The sequence below is a fragment of the Monodelphis domestica genome, chromosome 4, assembly GCF_027887165.1.
Source record: "Monodelphis domestica isolate mMonDom1 chromosome 4, mMonDom1.pri, whole genome shotgun sequence".
Lineage (NCBI taxonomy): Eukaryota > Metazoa > Chordata > Mammalia > Didelphimorphia > Didelphidae > Monodelphis > Monodelphis domestica.
Window position 1 is genome coordinate 353,524,186 of NC_077230.1, and position 21,586 is coordinate 353,545,771.

At 34.8% G+C, this 21,586-nt stretch overlaps 2 protein-coding genes across 2 annotated transcripts; both read right to left on the reverse strand.

The window, feature by feature from the left end:
* Positions 1-6,843: 6,843 nt before the first annotated feature.
* On the reverse strand, positions 6,844-7,803 carry LOC100021807 (olfactory receptor 52Z1P-like). Its single transcript, XM_001373811.3, has one exon. It carries the CDS (start codon positions 7,801-7,803, stop codon positions 6,844-6,846), a length of 960 nt encoding a protein of 319 aa, XP_001373848.3.
* Positions 7,804-19,225: 11,422 nt separating this feature from the next.
* On the reverse strand, positions 19,226-20,161 carry LOC100618852 (olfactory receptor 52Z1P-like). Its single transcript, XM_003340982.2, has one exon. It carries the CDS (start codon positions 20,114-20,116, stop codon positions 19,226-19,228), a length of 891 nt encoding a protein of 296 aa, XP_003341030.2. The 5' UTR covers positions 20,117-20,161.
* Positions 20,162-21,586: the final 1,425 nt, after the last annotated feature.

A 21,586-nucleotide genomic window follows, 5' to 3' on the forward strand; every position in this document is an offset into this window, starting at 1 on the left:
AGGCAAGCAGTAAGAGATTGATATAATTATTTTAAAAACTCCTACCTTCTGTGTTTGAGGCAGAAGAGTGGTAAGGGCTAAGCAATGGGGATTAAGTGACTCATCCAAGGTCACTCAGCTAGGAAGTATCTGAGGGCAGATTTAAAACCAGGACCTCTCATCTGTAGGCCTGGTTCTCTATCCACTGGGCCAGCTAGCTAACCCCAAGATCAAGACACTATTGATTGATTAAAATAAAAATTCACATGTAGAAAGTTTGAATGTGCTGAGCAATGATGAGGCACACCAATTATCAATAAAGCTAGTCATGACAGTGATCCTTCTATCATACCTATAATATACACTTACCTTATCTGTCAAAACCTCTTTCTTTCTTCAAGGCTGTCCCCAAAACCTTCCCTGAATGATTAGCTTTGAATATTCTTTCCTTCCTAAAATTCTCCTAGATTATTAAATCATATGCTTCCTTATCTTACTTAGATATATGATGTTAGGTCTTTAAGACCAAGGACTGTGCCAATTATAATCTTTATATTTCCAGTACCTAGCACAGTTCGTTGCATAGAGCATAAGGACAGTTAATAACTATGTCCCATTACTTTTAATTTAAAACTAATGTAAAATTAATATAATTGAGAGAATAATATAAAATAAGCACAAAGCTATTCTTTACTTCAAAAGCCCAAGGTATGGAGAAAGGGAGAAAAACAAAACAATTATCCCATGGGGAAAGATGAAATAGGTAGGAAAGAGAGATATACACAGAAATATTGGGGGAATAGGAAAATTTACAGAGACAAAGATGAAGAGAGAAATGGAGATTGAAGTAAGGAGAGTCAATGATAAAGTCATAAAAACAGAGATATTGAACAACAATCTCTCAAAGTCCTAGCAATTGTCTCTATCTGATCTCTCTCTTATATGGACTGAAACATGAATAACACTTAGACTTATCCATTGGGACAATCTCATAGCACCCCACTAAAAGCAACACACAAGGAATTCAGCCTGCAAGGGACCAACAAGGGCATGATCATTGGAAATTACCTTCGTCCTCCAGAACTTCCACTCTAGCGTTCCCAAAGCTGACTCACTTTGTACACAGACAGTGGGTGGCCCTTCTTCCCTTTCCAGCAACAGATTCTTGACACAGAATTCTCCTGGCTTCAGACTATCTCAGAATGCATGCTATGGCTCATATGTCTTCCTCATATTCCCAGGGGTATTGGGGAGGGAAAGGGAAGAAGACCTAGGGGATGTCTACTCATTTGGGCTTGAGGTTATATATGAAATCCCCTGGTAGAAAAGAGTTCCACGACCTGGATTGGACCAGAAAAAGGAATGGGAGAGGGAGGCAGGCAACATGGGAAAATAGGGGATAGAGAAGGGCATATAGAGTGGTTTATGTAATTGTAAGTGGGATTTGAGAGCACTGTGGCAGCATGGACTTGTGGGCAGGTGGAAGCTTGCTAGAAGGCAGGGTTTGGAGATTGCATTCTTATGGAATTCTTGGGGGGGGATAGCCTGTTATGTAGACCACATTAGAGTTCATATATTAACATATAAATATTATCTCAACGTTATTAGAGACAGTTCAGGGTACTTTAATTGGCATAACTGCTATTTTATTTTTTATTGTTCAGACATGGAGCTTATCTGTGGCTTATAGTGAGTGGGCAGTTACTGAGAATTAGGAGCTGCTATATCAGGGTCTAACTGGCTTTTCCGCATTTAGTACAGTCTCTTGGTTTGACCTTAACTAATTTGGGGCAATTTGTGCAAGTAGCTTCTATGTTTCCTTTATACTCTTAATTCCTATTTATTATTACCTTACAGTAGATACTAATATATTTACTAGAGTAATTGATGGAGTGGTTGAGGGGACTAAAACAAAATCCAATTTCAGTACGTCATCCAATTAGTCATATTTTATTGGACTATTTACTCCATTCACACTTAAATTTATGTTATTTTTTCTTCATTTGTCTCTACTGTTGCTTTAATTTTATACGAGCATTTTCTCTACATTTCTTCAGTTTTCAAAGTATAATCTATTTTAGAACAACTCTATCTCCTCACCCTTAAATCTTTCATTCCTCTGTATTATTACCTAAGACTCTGAGGTTTTTCCATTATCTTGTTTAGTTCCTTTATCTTGCTTGTTTTTATCTAGTTATTCTGTTCTTCTCATCTTTTATTTTCTATGTTAAATAGTCAAAAACAATCCCATGTCTCCTCCATTTATACTTTTTTTAAATTTTCTGTATCACTTAGTAAGAAGGACTTATTTCTTTCAAACTCATCATTTATCTTCTCTTTCAGGTTATTTTAGATTTTATTCTTTAGCTCATGGCCTTCTAAATGCTCTCTATTCTTCATGGAATCAAAATGTTTTATGGATCTTTTTTAAGTTTCCTATTTTAAAACATTTCTGTTACTCTTTTGTATTTCTTGATCTCAGATCCATTTTTATGTTGTTTCTCACTCTTAAAATGTCATCTCATTAAAATAGTTTCCCCCAAACTATTTCTGTCACAGAAACTTATTAGATTTACTTAAAATCCAGTTGTGTTCATTCATTTACAGTTTTGTCCAATTCCCTGTGACCTCACTTAAGGTTTTCTTAACAAAAATCCTGGAGTGGTTTGCCATTTCCTTCTCCAGTTCTTTTACAGATAATGAAATTGAGGCAATAGGGGGTTAAATAACCTGCTCAGGGTCAGAAAGTTAGAGTCTGAGGCTAGATTTGAATTTAGGTCTTCCTCATTCCATGCCTGGTGCTCTATCTATTGTGTAACCTAGTTGGTCCCAAATGTTCTCAGTATTATCATTTTTATGATAGTAGAACCTCCCATGAGCATAAAGTATTCCACTAGCTATATAAAGTGTTCCTCATTTGAGCAGTATTTTTCAAAATTATACTCATACAGATATTGAGTGTGCTTATAATTATCCATGGTCCAAACTAATGTCATTTTCCACTTCAGTTTTTCTGTAAAAATATATATCTACTTAGAGACAACTGTGGCTCAGTGGACAGAGTACTGGACCTGAAGTCAGAAAGATGTGAGTTCAAATCCAGCCTCAAACACTTCCTATCTATGATCCTGGATATGTCATTTAACCTCAGATTGTCTGACAAAAGGATCCATTGATAAGGATATAGCAAACTACTCCAGTATCCTTGTCAAGAATATTATATATTTAGGTATAGCTCAGGGGGGAGGGGTCACATTGAGTCAGAAATAATTGCATGACTGAACAACAATATATTCATTTAGGTACCAAATCAAGTTATTCACTCCTTTACAATATCACTAGAATCTGTCCCTTTTTCTCCTCTCACTCACCATCCCAGTTCAAGGCATTATCACATCTATTCTAGACCATTATAATAGCCTCCCTTTTCTTCTCTTCCCTTCAAGTCTCTTTCATCTCATATCCTCCTTCTGGGTGTAGGAGTGACTCTCCTAAAGGACAGAAATTATTATATGTCTAAGGTTCTCAACAAATTCCAGTAGCCCCCTATTACATCTATACTGAAATAGCTGCTCTTCCATTTACAACTTGAATCTCTTCACAATCTGGTCCCAATGTACCTTTCCCTGAATATTACACATTTCTCCTTTATTTCCCAGTTCCCACAGCAGCATTGGACTTCTTTGGAACTTTCTACCATGACTTAATTCACCAGAAAACATCATTTGGTAACCTCGCATTAAACTCCAGGCTTGAATATACCTGAGATTCATAGCTCTTAGGTACTCTCTGTCTCTCTGATTGGAACTTTTGACAGGACCATGGCCTTCAGGGCTTCTGTTCAAAAAGAGGGCTCAGCACAAATTTTCTGACCATTTCCCACCAGCTGTACTGGGCAGCTAGTTCCCATAGTGTAAAGGACACTGAGTTTGTGATCTGGACCAAGAGATTAAGGCTCATCTTACTAAGTCAAATCCAGCTTCAGACTCTCACTAGTTGTGTGAACCTGGGCAAGACACTTACCCTTATTTGCTTAGTTTTTCATATGTAAAATGAACTGGAGAAGGAATCTCAAAACCATTCAAGCTTCATTGCCAAGTAAACTGCAAGCAGGATCACACAGATAGAAATGAATTGATCATTGTTTTTGAACTTCCTTGGAATTCTCCATCATGCCCCATTGCCTTCTTTGCCTGCTCTGCCCCCATATTGATTTTTAGCTTTCTTTTATATGTTATGTTCCACTATTAGATTTCAAGTTCCTTGAGCAAAGGGACTCTGTTTTTATTTCTATTTCTCTCTCCAACACTTAGCAAAAATAGTTTCAGGTTATAAGAATAATCCAGAAGCACCACACAAGTGTAGAAGGCAGATACAAGCTGACTAGGCTAGGGGTGGAGGAGAATCTGAGGAGTGGAAATGATAGTGGTTGCATGAAACTGGAAGCAGAGTTGAAAGAATTCTATCACTACTAGCCTGGTGGAATAGTGAATAAGAGATAGATTTCCTTCCTAGGCTATGGGGAGAAGGAAGACATAAAGAGGAGACGCCTTGTAAAGTATAAAATTGCTTTATCTCATTGCAGCTAGCCCAGTGAGTTAAAAATCCAAGTCAGAGCAAAAATGTTGCAAAAATAGGAAGAAGATGAATTATTTCTAACTCTCCTTTCCATTGTACTTGTTTGTTCATTAATAAATATTGGTTTGCAATGAATATTATGGAAATAGGGATTGAGTGATAATAGATGTATAACCCAGTGGAGTTATTTATTGGCTCTGGGAGGGGACAGGGAAAAGGGGAGAGATTGAAAATAAATCATGTAACCATCAAAAATTACTTTAAAATAAATAAAACCTAAATAAATAAATGTTGGTTTGCATTTGTGTGTGTGTGTGTGTGTGTGTGTGTGTGTGTGTGTGTGTGTGTGTTGAATTAAACTGTTTCCATTATACTTATTTTTGGTTCTTCATTTCAATAGAATTTGGCTCTGATGTATTTCCATGTGACTATGGATTCTCAATGAGTGTTCAGTGGGATAGCTTTGCCCTTTAAATAATTCAACTAAGACATTTATTCCTAGTTCAACATAGGTATTCCAATCTCTTCAATCTCTCTCCATGTGAGGGCATAATTTATGAACCATTATTCTCTATTTACTTGTAATAATGTGGGTTCTCAAACTTAGGCTTTAAGGGGAAAATTCAAGACCATTCAAATCCTGAAACAAACAAAAAAAAAACAGCCCAAATGTCATTGCATTTGTATCCTATCTTCCTTCTTGATGGAGTCCCAAAGCCCCAAACTTAGGAAGAAAGTTGACAAAGTTTAAAAGAGGAATTCTCATATACAATCTGGAAAAGGGAGTAACTAAGAGAGGGGCTTATCTGATTTCTAGTGTTTTAATCTTCATTTTGGCTTCTGAACTCTCGTTATGTACAAGATTTATCAAAAGCATATTGTGGGATGAAAAAAAGAAAAAAACTACATAGTGAAACACATTGATGCCTATTGGTTATATGGTTACATAAGCATCTCCAGCTCTTAGCACAGTACTTGCCACATAGGAGGTACTTAAAAATGTTTATTGATTGATAGATCTCTAGTTTATACACAGATTTCTACATCTCACGTAAATTGAAAGAAATTTAGTTAGAGTATGAAACAGAGACATTGGAAATACACAGATGAGCATAGTTTTGAAATCCCTCATCTCATTTCTTCTAGATATATTTAACCTATGCCATCAGTGTTCCCTTCTTAAATATAGCAGCCTGTACTGAACCAAATTTTCTAGATAAGGTGTGACATGATCAGTCCGAAGTGAAAAATGTATTTTCCTTGTTCTAGACATTTTCTTACTATTACCACATTTAAATATTAGATTCATTTTTCTAATTGTTGTACCATGCTCATAACTCATAATGTGTTTGCAAACTCTGATGATTCTCAAATTTTAATCATTTAAAACTTAGATCCTTTTTATTCATACTCTTTAATATAAAATATATAATATACAAAAGTAATTCTTGTACATATTACTCTCACTCATATGCAGGTAATAATTTATTGTGAAAGATTTTTTTTAAAGGAGGAAAAAGGTGGTTAAGGAAAACAGATACATCAATCCTGTATAATGCCTGAACTATTTCATACCCATAGATATCTATCTGTAGAAAGAAAGGAGGGAAATACATTTTTTAAACTCTTCTCCAAGATGAAGATTTGTGTCACTGACATTTTCTATCAATATGGGATACAGTCAATACTTTATCCTGAAAAATTACAGAAAAAAGTTGAAACAATCATTACCTGGATCAATCTCTGTTAATTCTTAAGTATTTCAAAAATATTCTGCACAGTGTGAGTTATTAAATCTTTAAATATTTTATTTCCCTCTGAATAGCTTTCTATATCTTATTATGATTACTAGTATAGATTCTAAGGAAATTATTTTAACCATACCATTGATTTCATTGGAATAAATAATTCTTATCAGATGATTGACTTCTTCAAATGATATATTAGAAAGTTGAATAAAGCACTAAGACATTAAGTGACTTGTCCATTCATCATGTGTTCAGAGCTGGGTATTAATTTCAGGTCTTCATGACTAAAAGTCTGAGACCTCATCTTTAGAAGTAAAGTTCCTTCTGGTTAATAGTTGTAAAAGGTGTACAAATCAAATTTATATTGTCTTTTCCCTTCTTAGCAGCTTTGGGGAGAAGTATGATGGAGAAACAAACTGAAACTATTTGCTTATGTGTTGTGGATTGTATTTATTGAGTTGCTTCCACTCTCCACTTCACCACAGAATTTTAAATGTTCTGTCAGATATGGCCACTACTAGAATTTTCTCATTATACATTAGCAACACGTTCTAATATAGGAGAAGACCTGCACCACCCTGTCCTGGATCTGCTTTGTCTTTACTCCATAAATGATAGGGTTGAGCATGGGAGGCACCACTACATAAAGGTTGGCCACCAGGATATGGATGTGCCGGGGAATGGTATGGCCTCCAAAGCGGTGAGCAAAGAAAGAAAAGAAGGCTGGAGTGTAGAACATGAGGATCACACAAATATGAGAGCCACAGGTGTTAAGAGCTTTGAGTCTGGCAGACCAGGAAGGAATATTGAAGACAGCATGGAGGATCAATGAATAGGAAATAATGATGAACAGGACATCCAGACCTGTAGACAATAGGGCCATAGTCAGGCCATAGATGATGTTGACTTTGATGTTGTCACAGGCCAACCGAGCAATGCCCATGTGTTCACAATAGGAGTGGCGAATGATGTTTTGTCCACAATAAGTAAGCCGATACACCAGAAAGATGAAAGGAAAACAGATGAGAAAACTCCTAACCACAGCTGCTACCCCAATCTTCGCAATGACTGAAGGGGTTAGGATGGTGGTATATCTCAGTGGGTAGCAGATAGCCACATAGCGATCAAATGCCATGGCCAAAAGAATGGCTGATTCTGCCACAAAGATGAGATGGATGAAGAACATTTGGGCTACACAGTTGCCAAAGGAGATAGCTCCAGAATGGAACCAGAAAATGGCCAGCATTTTAGGTGCTGTGGTTGTGGAGAGCAGGACATCTGCCAGAGCCAGCATAGAGAGAAATAAATACATAGGTTCATGGAGGCTGCGCTCAATGATGATAAGGAAGATCAAGAAGCTATTGCCAATGATGGCTACAAGATACATTGAACAAATAGGAATGGAGATCCAGGTATGTGAGTCTTCTAACCCTGGGATACCAATTAGAATGTACCTAATGTCCTGAAAGTTGGTGTTATTTGATGGAAAGGACACCATTCCGTACTGTTTCCTTTTAGCTTGGCAACTGTAATCAAACAAAATGGGATTGAGTGACGTTTTATATCAAAAGTGTTTCTTCAAACATTGTAAATGGTCAATTACTTTCTTCATGTGTCATGCTCTATGATTTCTGAGGGAGAAGTCAAGGGATTTTTCTGAATATGATACTTTCTTTACGTGCTTTGTATTTTGTCCTTCCTCACCTTTGTCTCCTGTCTTCCCTCCAGTACCAGCTGAAATCTTACCTTTTGCTAAGTGACTTTTCTGATTCCTTTTATTGCTAGTTGGCATGATAGTTTATTGCTAGTTATTGCTAGTCCCATTCTTCTATTAATTATTTCAATTTATCCTGTATATATGCCATTTGTACATAGGGGTTTTATTTTTATTTTTTTTTTGCATATTGTCTGTACCCCTATGCTCCTTAGATATAGACTTTCCTGGAAGAAAGTACTTTTTTGTTTGTTTTTTATTTGTATCTCCAGCACTTATCACAGTGTCAGGTACAGAGCAGATGCTTAATAAATATGCTTTGACTGACTGACTGACTGAAAAAAAAGAGTGTTTCTGGCTGCTATGGAAAATACTAAACTGTAATAGTTAAAACACTTCCTAACTTTTTATATCATTTTTCTATGAACAAATTTTCTATAATCATTTCTATGCTTAAAATAATTTTCATGGCTTCAAAATTAAAAGAGCACAGAATTTCAGATCTAGAAAGAGTTTCAAATACTATTGAATTGTCTATTTATGAAGATAAATTCCTTTTTCAGTAAAGTTAGCTGATCATCTAGACTTCTAGGAAGGGGCAAAAAACACTTTTCTCCAGAAAAGCTCATTAAGCTTTTGGTCATTTTTAATTATTAGAAAGTTTCCCTTGTTGTGAAACCCAAATCTGACTCAATTCTAATATTAGTCTTTGAATCAGATCTTCCAATATACAGTTCCCATAAGTCTTTTATTATTATTGTTTCAGTTGTGTTCAATGCTATGTGACTCAATTTTGTGTTTTTTTTTGAAGATAATAAGAGTGGTTTGCCATTTCCTTCTCTAGCTCATTTTACAGATGAGGAAACCAAGGCAAACAAAGTTAAGTAACTTGTCCGCAGTCACACACCTAGTAGATGTCTGAGACCAGATTTGAACTAAGAGAAGTAAATCTTTCTGACATCAGACTCAATCCTCTCTGCATTGTGAGATGGAGTCTACAGATCCAAGGACTAGAGAGACATTGTATAGCCTTGGATAAATGACATAATCTGGGCCAAATTCTCCCATTAACAAATAATGTGGGTGAGCCACTCAGCTACCTTCCTATGAGTCTTAATTTAGTTTTAAGTGACATCTAGATGTGACAGTGAATAAATAAATCACTGGGTCTAGAGTTAGGAAGACCTCATTTCATATCTGGCCTCAGACATTAGCTGTATGACTCTGATCAGGTCATTAATTTTTTTCAAATATAAATAAGGATGAGATTAATAATGGCACCTCCTGTGGTTAATGTGAAGACCAAATGAGATAGCATTAACATATATAAGATGTTTAATAAATGCACATTATTTCTTTCCTATTTAGACTTATAATTATATGCTATATCATATCTTCTCACTTTTCTGTCATCCAGTTCTTCCCTTTTATATTTTATATACTTTTAGTTCTTCTAATCAGTCTTCCTATTTTCTAAACTTAAGATCTTTCACTATTCTGGCTAATCCTTCACTCTCCAAGTTATTAGTTTTTCTGTAATTGTATTTTTTCAGTTATCAAAATTTTATTTTTTTGTTCTAAAGCCCCCCATTGAAAATAAAAAATGCTTGTAACAAATATGCATTGTCAAGCAAAATAAATTTATATATTAGACATGTCAAAAATACATATCTCATTCTGAAGCTTAGCTCCCTCCTCTCTCTGTCAAGTAGTAAAGTATATTTATCATCGATTCTCTCCAAATATTGACCATTATATTTTTCTTAAGTCTTCAAAAATTTTCCTAATTTTTAGTAATGGAGCCCTTACCAATGAGGGAGTAATGGACACATACTTCACATGGAGGCTGTGTTGTGAGATTAGTTCTGGATAGAAGCTCAGGTTGATGTGGAATGAAGGGACCCATTTCCCCACCTTAGAGTATTTACAGAAATTATCTGATGGTTTCTTGTCTATTTATTGTCTGGTAAAGAGGGGTCTTTTGATTTGGCTGCTAAGTCAGAACTGAGAGTACCTACAAAAGGCTCCAGAGATGAAATTTGCTCTTCTTTCACCTTTTGGTAAAGTATTTTGTGAGACTTCAAAAGTTCAGGCATTTAGAGGAAAGACAATACCAACAGTCTCCAAATCTCAAACACATTCTTATCTATGAATGGTACATTGCAGGGAGGGAGTAGCTGAGAGTAAACCTCCACCAATGGTCCAATGGAGCTCAGATAAATGTATTTAATACCTTGTGTTTGGGAACAAGAAGATAATTAATTTCTCTATTAGCGTCTTTATGATATTTTCTCAGGTCCAGCTTAGCAGCCAACTAAAAGCCCCATCTTCACCACACAGTAAGCAAAAAAGGAACACTCTACAAATACTTCTACATGCTTTGAAATAGAGGGCTGGACAATTCCATCCCATATTTTCATGAACTTCCAGAAGATGGTTTGTCCAGCATCCATGTGGATGTCCTGCCAATGCTCCCAGAACAGGGCTATCATTAGCCAGTCTCCTATTACATTATAAAAGTCCATTATAGGACATGATGTAAAACTGAAATCAATAATCTAAATATAGTCTGAAGAGTACAGGGTAAAGAGAGATCATCACCTCGCTGTTCCTAAAATCCAGGAGTCTAAAGCAGCATGAATTAAGTTAGACGTCTCATATGCAATATTAGACTATTTTGATTCCTATGAAGGTTTTCAACCTATAGCTAAAATTATCTCATAATCTCTTGCACCTTCTTTGAACATGTCCAGCAATCTCAAAGGTTTGTCATGGAAAGAATTCAGTATGAGATACCAAAGGGCATGAGTTCATATACCAACTATTCCACCTTTAGCACTGTGACCTTTGGAAAGTCACTTTATTATCTCTGGGCTTCAGTTTCTTCATCTGTACAATGATATTGTTGTGCTAAATTAACTCTAAAAACTCTTTGAGTTCTAGAACTATCACTTAATAAAGTGAAAACTGAAGATTGTAAGTGGTGATTGACACAATCAACATTTGATCAATAATCCTCTCTATAGAATACACAAATTGTGAACTTCTAATTTTTAACACTTTCAGGAATAGGAGAATATTATTATAAAGCAGTCTTAATCACATTGTTGAATAGCTCTAGTTGTCAGGAAGTTCCAGTTTTGGTATAAGGACAAAATCTTTCTTCCTGTTATTTTTTACCAATTGATTTCAGTTCTGCCATCTATAGTTAATTTGACAACTGTGTTCTTGTCTCCTCTATGCCTTCTCTTCTCCAAAGTAAACATTCCTCTTTTCCTTAGTCATACCCCATAAACCAGGGTACTGATTCCCCCTCTCCATTCTGATTGCCCCCCTAAGGATCTGCTCAAAATTGTCAATATTTTAACAAAGTTTTTTTTTTTAATTTGACCTTTTCCCACCATCTCCTGGTAAGAGAAAAGAGTCAGTATGAACATAACAAGCTGCCCTTTTTTCCTCAATTTATTTTTCCAGAAACATATAATCAGATCAATTTAATTAAGGTGGCTATGAACCAGGTGTTAAAAAGGCAGAAAATCAGTTTTAGATGCTATTTTCAAATGCTGTGTTTCATGTTAGAAGATACTTCTGTTACTATATCTAACATTAGCTCCTCCATTCCTAATGAGTAGCATTAAATGCCTGTGGTCACAGACATAAAGGTTCTGGAAGGTCAACTCCTCTCTGGCTTTACTGCTCCTTGTAGTTGCCCCTTTCTCCTTATTTCTCCCTATTCTACCTGAAATAAAATCAATATCCCTACCCCACACCTTTACTTCCTGTCCAAGAACACCTCCCTCAAGAGAACGTTCCTATCTTACCTGTGCCATGGAGGAAAAGAGAGACAGAGAGATCAATCAAGGAAGAAAAAGGAGTCAAAAAGAGTGAATGTTCAGAAACCAGGGAATGTGGTGTTTATACTCCAAATGACTCTCCCTTAGGTGCTATTTAGTCCTGGAGGATTAATATTCTTTCTTCTTGGAGGATGAAGAATAAGTCCCAGGGATTTAAGTCAACAAATATTTTGTTTTTCTCTTTAGCATATTCCTTACATTTCTACATCATCAGGTTCCACCAATAAATATTAAACTAATGACCAAAGATTGTCATATGAAACACCCTTCTCAGAAATAGACATGTTCTCATACCTAGACTACCACAGTGACCATGACACCAGTATAACCATGATATATGATAAAGCACACTGATACATGATGAAAAGCCAACACTCCCCTGCCCAAGAGGCCTGGAAGAATAGGGAAAATAGATCCAAGAAGACTGTAGTCAGGTGACAAAACATGTTTTTCCCAACTATGTTTGTGCTTTAGCCATTTCCCATTTACCCATGAATTACATATCACAATCAATAGGTATATTCAGACCAAGACAAAGGAAGCAGTTAAGTAACCTTTATTTATCACTTTAAGATTTTCAAAGAGCTATATGTCACATTTCTTTTAATCAGTTTCAAGGATGCCTTTCTCCAATTGTTCAGCTCCCCCTCCAAAAACATTCAGGTGTCCTCTTCTCTGTCTAAACTATCAGGAGCTCAAGGATTCCTCACAACTCTTGAGCTGCCCTGAAAATGGTCAAAGATATGGAAAAATGCCTAAAGCTACCTTTAGGATATACTTTGATCCTAAATGGAGCAATTAAATAGTATCATTTGAAATCTTTCCTTATTAAGGCATGTTCCAAATATAGGAAAGTACATTTTCCCACCATCAAATGCTAAGACTTTAAAATGCCATCTGGTGTTGGCCAAAGGTAGAATCCAACATGGAACCATGTTACAGGTGTTAAAAACCAGGTGGTTTTGCATTTAATAATAACCTTGGTTTTGGAGTCAGAAAAAAAGCATTAGTGTCTTAGCTCCAACAATTACTAGCTGTGTAATTCTATCAAATCAATTAATAGTGATGTTACTTGTAGTACCAACTTCATAGGACATTTATGAGGGAAAATGCTTTGTAAATGTTGAAGTACTGTTAAATGAGTTATTTCTGTGCCAAACTAGAGTCTCTGTAGCCATGATGACAGGAATATACTTGAAAAAGAGAAACACATAGAGAATTTAAATAAGAGGCTGGAGCAGAATCTATTATGCTTCAGATGAGGTAACAAAAAGGTAGGGGTATCAATCATGATCTCAAACAAAGCATAAGGAAAAATTGGCCTAATTAAAAGAGATAAGCAGGGAAACTATATCTTACTAAAAGAAATCATAGACAATAAGTAATAATAATTGGAAAGTTAAATGAAATATAAAAGGAAATGGCAAAATTATACTAATAAAGGATTTCAACTATCCATCTCAGAACTAGATAAATTTAATCATAAGCTAAATAAGAAGTTAAGTAGATGAATAAAGTGTTGGAAAATTTAGATATGATAGAATTTTGGAGAAAATTGAATGGAAATACAAAGAAGAATACTTTTATATCTGTTGTAGATAAAATGCAATCTTTTAAGATTAGATTGCAGTAACGATTTCATTTGATAATGGAACATGAAATCATAGATTAAAAATTGATTGGAAAGTAAATAATCTATTCTTAAAGAATGATTGGATGAATGTACAAGTCATAGAATTAACTTGGTCATTAAAGGGATAAAATACTTAAAAAACATTATCTGAAAGAAAGAAATTAAACTAGTCATCAATGAGCTCCATTAAAAAAACAAACAAACCAGGATAAGATGATACTTGAATTCTACCAAAAGCCTCAGGAACAATTGTTCCTCATTCTATATAAACTACTTTAAAAATGATAAAGAATGCTATCAAATTACTTTTATGACATAAATATCATTCTGATGCTAATTTCCCTAATAAATATTGTTGCAAAATTTTTTTTAATTTAGCTAATTAAATTATTAAATAAAATTTTTTAATTAAGTACTAAACAAGAAGATTGCAGCAACATATGCCAAAGATCACACGCTTTGCCCATGTAGTGTTTATTCTAGGAATGCAGAGCTGGTTCAATATTAGGAAAGCTATTGGCATAATTGATTACATTAATGGCAAAAATAAACAAACAAATTATTATATTAGCAGATGCAGAAAAAGTTTTGACAAAATATATCACTCATTCCCATTGTAAAACATTGGAAGATATTGGAATAATTGGACTCTTTCTTAAAAATATGAGTAGTATCTAGCTAAAATCAAGAGCAATCATTATCTCTAATGGCAAAAAACCAGAAATGTTCACAACAACACCTCAATAAGATTTTAATTAAGAATATCTATGATCACTATTATTATTCAATAAATTCATTTGAAGTACTAGCTATAAAAATAAGAAAATAAAAAGAAACTGAATGCATAAGAATATAGAATGATGAAATAAAACTATCTGTCTTTTCAGATTGTATGATAGTATGATAGACTATGATAGAGAAACAGAGAATCAACTAAAAAATGAATTGAAATATCTTACAACTTAAACAAAATTGTAGGCTACAAATTAAACCTAATAAATCACCAGTATTTATTCTATCAACAAAGTTCAGCAGCAGGAGATAGAGAAATTCAATTTAAAATCACTGTATGTGATATAGAATATTTGAGAGTCCTCCAACTATGACAAACCCAGCAACTATATGAACACAATAACAAAACACTTTTCACACAAATAAAGACATATCTAAACAATTTGAGCGACATTAAATGCTTATGAATAGGTAGACAATGCTAAGTTTATTTATTTGTAAGTACCACACCATTCAGACTGTCAAAGATTTATTTCCTAGTGCTAGGGGGAAAAATAACAAAATTAATGTGTGAGAACAAAAGGTCAAGAATATTAAGGAAATTAGTAAAAATATGTGAAGGTGGATAATCTAGTAGCACTAGATTTCAAGTATAAGATTTCAACTAGATATATTGCAAGATGCTAAACAGTAAAAAGATTAGATACTTAATAAGAAATAGAGCAATGGATCATTGGAATAGATTAGGTACACAATGCATTGTAATAAATGAATAGAGTAATCAAGTGTTTGATGTACCCAAAGATTTAAGCTTTGTGGTCAATAACTCACCATTTAACAAAAATTTCAAGGGAAAAATGAGAAGTATTTTGGGAGAAACTAGACACAGACTAACAGTTCACATTATATACCAAGATAAAGTTAACCTTGATAAATAATCTAAAAATAAAGTATAATATCTTAAGTAAGTTAAGTAAACACTGAAAAATGTCCCTGTTAGACCTGGATAAGGGAAGAGTTTGTGATAATATAAAGAGGATCATGAGGATTAAAATAGATAATTTCAATCACATGAAATTAAAAGGGTTCTGCACAAATAAAACTAATGCAATCAAATTAGGAGGAAAGCAGAAAACTGGAAAATATTTTTACAACAAGTTTCTATGATAAAAGCTTAATTTCTCTGAGATTTATAAAAATAGAAGACATTACTCAATTGATAAATGGTCAAAGTGTGTCATAAAAACATGCATATACACAAAAGTGAAAAAAGTATGTTATATGTCTTACTTAGAGTTCATCAGGTATCTTTCTGGGTATTGATAATACTTTATTATTCTTTTTTCACTTTTTATTTAACTAATTAATTTATAATATTTTTCCATGATTACATAATTCATGTTCTTTTCATACCCTTCTCCCTCTCTCCTCCTGGAGCTGATGAGCAATTCCACTGGGTTTTACATATATTATTGTTCAAAACCTATTTCTGTATTGTTAAAATATTTGCAATAAAGTTGGATACACTTTTCATCATCACTTTTCATTGTACACCTTTTAATTTTTGTAACTGTCTTGATCAGAGCAAGTCTTTAATCTTTTTAATATTGTGCAATTACTTTGTATGAGCTTTCTTTTGTCTTTGGTTCAGCTACTTCATTAGTAATGGAATAACTTTAGTTTTGCATTGGTTTTCTTCTGTAGTGTGCTAGACAACTTCTGGGATGAGAGGCTGATCTTTCAGTGTCATATCTTTATCATTTTAATATTGTCCATAGAGTTTTCTTAGTAAACTTATTGGAATGGCTATTACCTTCTCCAATGTATCAGAACTCTCCACTATGACCTGTTTATTGGGTAATCCTTCATTACATAGTTCCATTGGGCTAAAGAAGCCCTTTTGCCAAGGCAATGATGGAGGGTAGGGGCTGAAGAATATTCCTTAGGATAAGAAACAATCAGGAGGAGGAGGACATTATCAAAAGGAAGTTTAAGAGCGAATGTGGCAGTTGGTCCAAATTTTGAAGAAAGACAATAAAGAATGAAAGAGAAAGAGGAAAGGAGAGAAGGGAAGAAGACAGCATCATTCTTTTGGAATGCAGTGGGTATTAGGACCATATTCTTTCTAAAGGTACTTCTTATCTTTATAAGAACAACCAAGGCAGCTGAGGCCAGGAAAATCCACAGTAGTTTAATTTCTCCCTATTCGTGAATTGGTGGAGACTAGTTCTCACACAAGAGGTCAGAAGGTGCTTAGCATTACCAACACTGGGCAGAGTAATTTGGGAACCAGTAATGTTCTAACTACTTCACCGCACTATAAAGCACTATCAAGTTCATAAAGAGGGTGACATTGGTCATGATGAAAAGATGCAAAAAGATTAGTGGGTGAGGTGGGAAATCTGGCACAGTAGTGAGAATTAGATTTAGCATTAAAAGACATTAATTTCTTGGTAGTGGTGTTATTTGAGGCAAATCATTTCAATTCTATATTAAGTGTGAAGGAGTTGAACTAAGTTGTTCTTTAAGATTCCTTTCAGCTCTAACATTGTATATTCTATAAATTAGTGATTAAGTCATTTTGTTTGAATAGTTTATTCTTAATCTGGGGAGATGGAACATAAAAAATAAAGAAAGATATAAGAATTTTTATAGAATCAGATGCCAACATAGGACAATGTTCATATATATTAACAGTAATGATACAGAGTAAAAGTAGTTAGTATGTATGTTCTAAGGTTATAATAAAGGCGCACTTTCCATTAAGGCAAAGATGTTGATTTATGTTTTTAAGAATAAGAATAGTAGATGAATGAATGAACAAAGACATATTTATCAATCATTTTCCATGTGTCAGGCACTGAGCTGACTTCTAATATATATAAATATATTATTTATATATACATATAAATATATAATCATATACAATATAAATATAAACATATGAACAAGCAAAATAACCCCTGTTCTTAATATGCTTTTATCAAAATAAGACAAAGCAATACACATAATGGGGTGATAACTAAGGAAGGGTAGTTTTTTCTGAGAAATCCTAGGAATGGTGAGAAGAGTCATGTGACAATTGGTTTACATATCCTTTTGATTTCCAGAAATTGATATATTGATATGATAACTGTTCCTAGAACAAGAGGTAGAAAGGGGTATGGTGGGGACTTAGAACACCCAATTGGCATAAAGTTGGTCAGAGAATTTCATAGAGGGTCCTGGAACTTCTAGACACAATGAACTGTAGAAAAGAAAATACATGTCCATTTCTTTATGACCACAGAATCCTTAATAATGACAAAGAATGGCATTATAGTTGTGGAGTCCCATCATCCCAACTTCTGAGGCACAGAAATGTATCTGTTTCTCCTGGTTTGAGGATGGAGATTGACTTCTCTACTCTACCCCATGAGAAAATCTTGTGAGTGTTCTCAAAGTGTTCTATTACCTTTGTAGAGCATCCCTCCTTTATGAAAGTACCATCATCCATTTTTCTATGTCACATATTAGTATTTGATATTAGAAAATTAAATTACATCCTTCATTTGAACATTTTGACAATTTTCATAATGAAGATAGAGAAAGGAAGCAATTCAAATCACTATTAACCTCTCAACCACCATTTCATCCCTCACTCCAATGGAGACAACCTAAGACTTTTATTTCCAAGATCCCTGAGAATAGCAATACCCTGCAGGCCAGTGGGCCCACTTCTATTCCATAACCTTAAGGGATCATTGAAGGGAAGGAGACCTACAGGAAGAGTTCTTGCAGATCTAGTCAACCTAAGAAGTATCCCTCAGGCCACTGGCCCTACCTCCAGCCTGGTCTCTTCAGCCACTTTTCAAAGAAACAACCACCATGGACATGTTACTGCTTCAATAACAGCTACTGCAGACCTACAAAAGAAATAGTTCTTAAACTAAAGTCCATGGCACCATCCAATGATTCGACATCAGAAACAGATGTAGTTTTACTATTCATCAGATCTTTCTGACTTGAAACTGATGTTTCATAGATATATTATTTCCTTCATTTGAATATGAGTTTCTTGAAAGCACGTGTTCTCTCTGCTTTTCAATTTGTATTCCAAGTTTTAAACACAATCATTTTACATAGTAAGTGCCTACTAAATGCTTTTTCATGTTTCCCTTCATTCTTAAATCTTACTGTAATTTCAATGTGTAAACTTAAAACTATCAGTAGTACTTCCTAATGTATTTTCATTCAGGGAAAAGATACATTTTCAACACTTTACTCCAAAATGTTCTGGGAAATACATAGATTATCCATACATTTATTTGTCATTATACTTTCTGCTCTCTTAGGGTGTTCACTAGCAAAGATGATAATGAGAATTTTTGTCCTCATACATGATTTCATTAGTGAAGATCAGTGACTGTTCTTCAGTTTACAATTTGGGGGAACTTCCTGTAGCTGTAAGATATTATGTGACTTGTCTAGTCAGTATCTGTAAGAACTGGGCTGGGAACCCAGACCTTCCTAACTCAGAATGATTTGCTATTCATTATACCATGTTGGCTATTTCTGAGTGAAATAAATGAGATAAACTCATTAAATTATTCTTTCCTTACTTAAGGAGAGGTGTAATCAAGGGGTATTCTGGAGCAAGCTTGAATTAGTTAGAACTGATTGTTAAATTTTCAATGTGAACATTTATACCTGAGAAACCCCCCAAAAAATCCTACAAATGAGGGCTTGATTTTTTTTTCTTTTTATGATAATAAGAAAGTCATGGACAACATAAAAGTGTTGATAAAACCTTAAAATATTCTAGATTTAAAAAAAAAATAGTTGTTAAATATTTACCAGGACAGTACTATTTGCAATGGAAGTACTTGAAACAATTTCCTGATGTTTTATGGATTCTATTTTTTTAACTTCTTCTACTCTTCATTTCACCACCTAACTCAAAATGTTCTATTAGGCATGGCTACTTTTAGAATATTTTCATTATATATTAGCAACAAGTCCTCATAGAGGAGAAGACCTGTACTGCCCTGTCCTGGATCTGTTTTGTCTTTACTCCATAAATGATGGGGTTGAGCATTGGAGGCACCACTACATAAAGGTTGGCCACCAGGATATGGATGTGCCGGGGAATGGTATGACCTCCAAAACGGTGAGCAAAGAAAGAAAAGAATGCTGGAGTGTAGAACATGAGGATCACACAAATATGAGAGCCACAGGTGTTAAGAGCCTTGAGTCTGGCAGACCAGGAAGGAATGTAGAAGACAGCATGGAGGATCAATGAATAGGAAACAATGATGAGCAAGACATCCAGACCTGTGGATATTAATGCTATGGTCAGTCCATAAATAATGTTGACTTTGATGTTGTCACATGCCAACCGAGCAATGCCCATGTGTTCACAATAGGAATGACGAATGATGTTGTGTCCACAATAGGTGAGTCGATACACCAGAAAGACGAAGGGAAAGCAGATGAGAAAACCCCTAACCACAGCTGCTACCCCAATCTTCACAATGACTGAAGGGGTTAGGATGGTCGTATATCTCAGTGGGTGGCAGATAGCCACATAACGATCAAATGCCATGGCCAGAAGAATGGCTGATTCTGCTGCAAAGATGCAGTGTATGAAAAACATTTGAACCACACAGTTGCCAAAGGAGATAGCTCCAGAGTGGAACCAGAAAATGGCCAGCATTTTGGGTGCTGTGGTTGTGGAGAGCAGGATATCTGCTAGGGCCAGCATAGAGAGAAATAAATACATAGGTTCATGAAGGCTGCGCTCTGTGGTGATAAGGAAGATTAAGAAGCTATTGCCAACAATAGCTATAAAGTACATCAAACAAATGGGTATGGAGATCCAGGTATGGGAGTCTTCCATTCCTGGGATACCAATCAGAATGTACCTGACATCTTGGAGGTTGGTGTCATTTTGTAAGGGAAAACCATATTTAACCATATCCTTTAGACCTTGCGACCACAATGAAATAAAATAAGATTGAGGACTCAGTAGTTCTGCCTCAAGCAGTGCAGAATGAATGATTGATTGATTCCTTCTTGCTGCATGCCTGACTTTTTGGGAGGAAGAGAGAAACCAAGAGGTTAATCTCAATATTAAGTCTTTACGATGGATCCTTGTGGCTATCAATGTAGATATTTAACTGTGACTACAAAATGAATCCCTAATATAGATGCTTTCTATAGATCAGACATTGTTCTAACATTTCCCCAATAATACCCTTTGCCCAAAACAATTTCTATGACTCCAAATCATGTAATTTTATATCATAGAAGAGTCTCTGTGTGCCAGAGTACAAGCTGGATTTTAATAAGAATTTCTCTACTACAAATGCACCATCTCCATCTATGCACTGCTTGAAGACCAAAGATGGGCAATTTACTAATCCCCAAGGCAAATCATTTGTACTTCAGAAAAGCTCTTATTTTAAGGAACTTTTGGTCTTGTGAAGTTTAAGTTGGACTTCAGGCTAACAATTGCCTTTTACATCTACAGATTCAAATACTTCCAAATTAAACATGACCACTTCTTTTAGCTAATGCTCACATATTGTATCCTTGAGACCCTTCAGTATCCAGGTTGCTTAGTATTTAGAAATTATCAGAAAACCATTTGAAATAAAGTACCCCAAACTGAATATAATACTTCAGATAAACTCCTCTAGAGACACAGTAAAAGGGACTTTCAGCTTCTTATTCCTGAAATCTACGCCTCACTTTCGTGTAGCCTTAGATCTTGCCAGCTTCCTTAGCCATCTTATCTCATTCTTGACACATTTTGGCACGTTTTTCCACCCTACATATTCAATATTATCTCATCATTGCCTAAACTTGTCAAAATCTAGCATTCACTAGAGTGTCCCATGATAAACCATTGCATACCTTTCTGCATGTTGTTCTCTATAGCTAAAATATCTTCCCAGTTACATAAATGCTTCTTTATTTCCTTTCTGTTAAAACTCAACCCAAATAACCCCACATGTGTGAAACCTTCACAGTCTTACCAGTTGGCAATGATAACCTTCTCCATTGACTTCCATAGGACTTTTTACAGTATCTCCTTTATATATTCATACTATAACCATTTGTTATAGCTATTTTCTTATATATACATATTTCTGTGCAAATGTATAGTATCTGCAGGCATTTATAAGTAATGCATATATGTACATACATGTTCATATATACATATATAAATCATTTTGTTATTCATTTATCTGAATGTCCTTTGTCTCCCTCCCCTAATATCTAATTACACAGAATACTCAGTTGTGAGCTGGACTTTATTTGATTTAACAGAGATGTTAAACATAGGGAAGGTATTTTGTATATG

Coding starts and splice junctions, on each gene's coding strand:
- LOC100021807 (XM_001373811.3), bottom strand. CDS start 7,803: ATGGTGTCCTTTCCATCAAATAACACCAACTTTCAGGACATTAGGTAC.
- LOC100618852 (XM_003340982.2), bottom strand. CDS start 20,116: ATGGAAGACTCCCATACCTGGATCTCCATACCCATTTGTTTGATGTAC.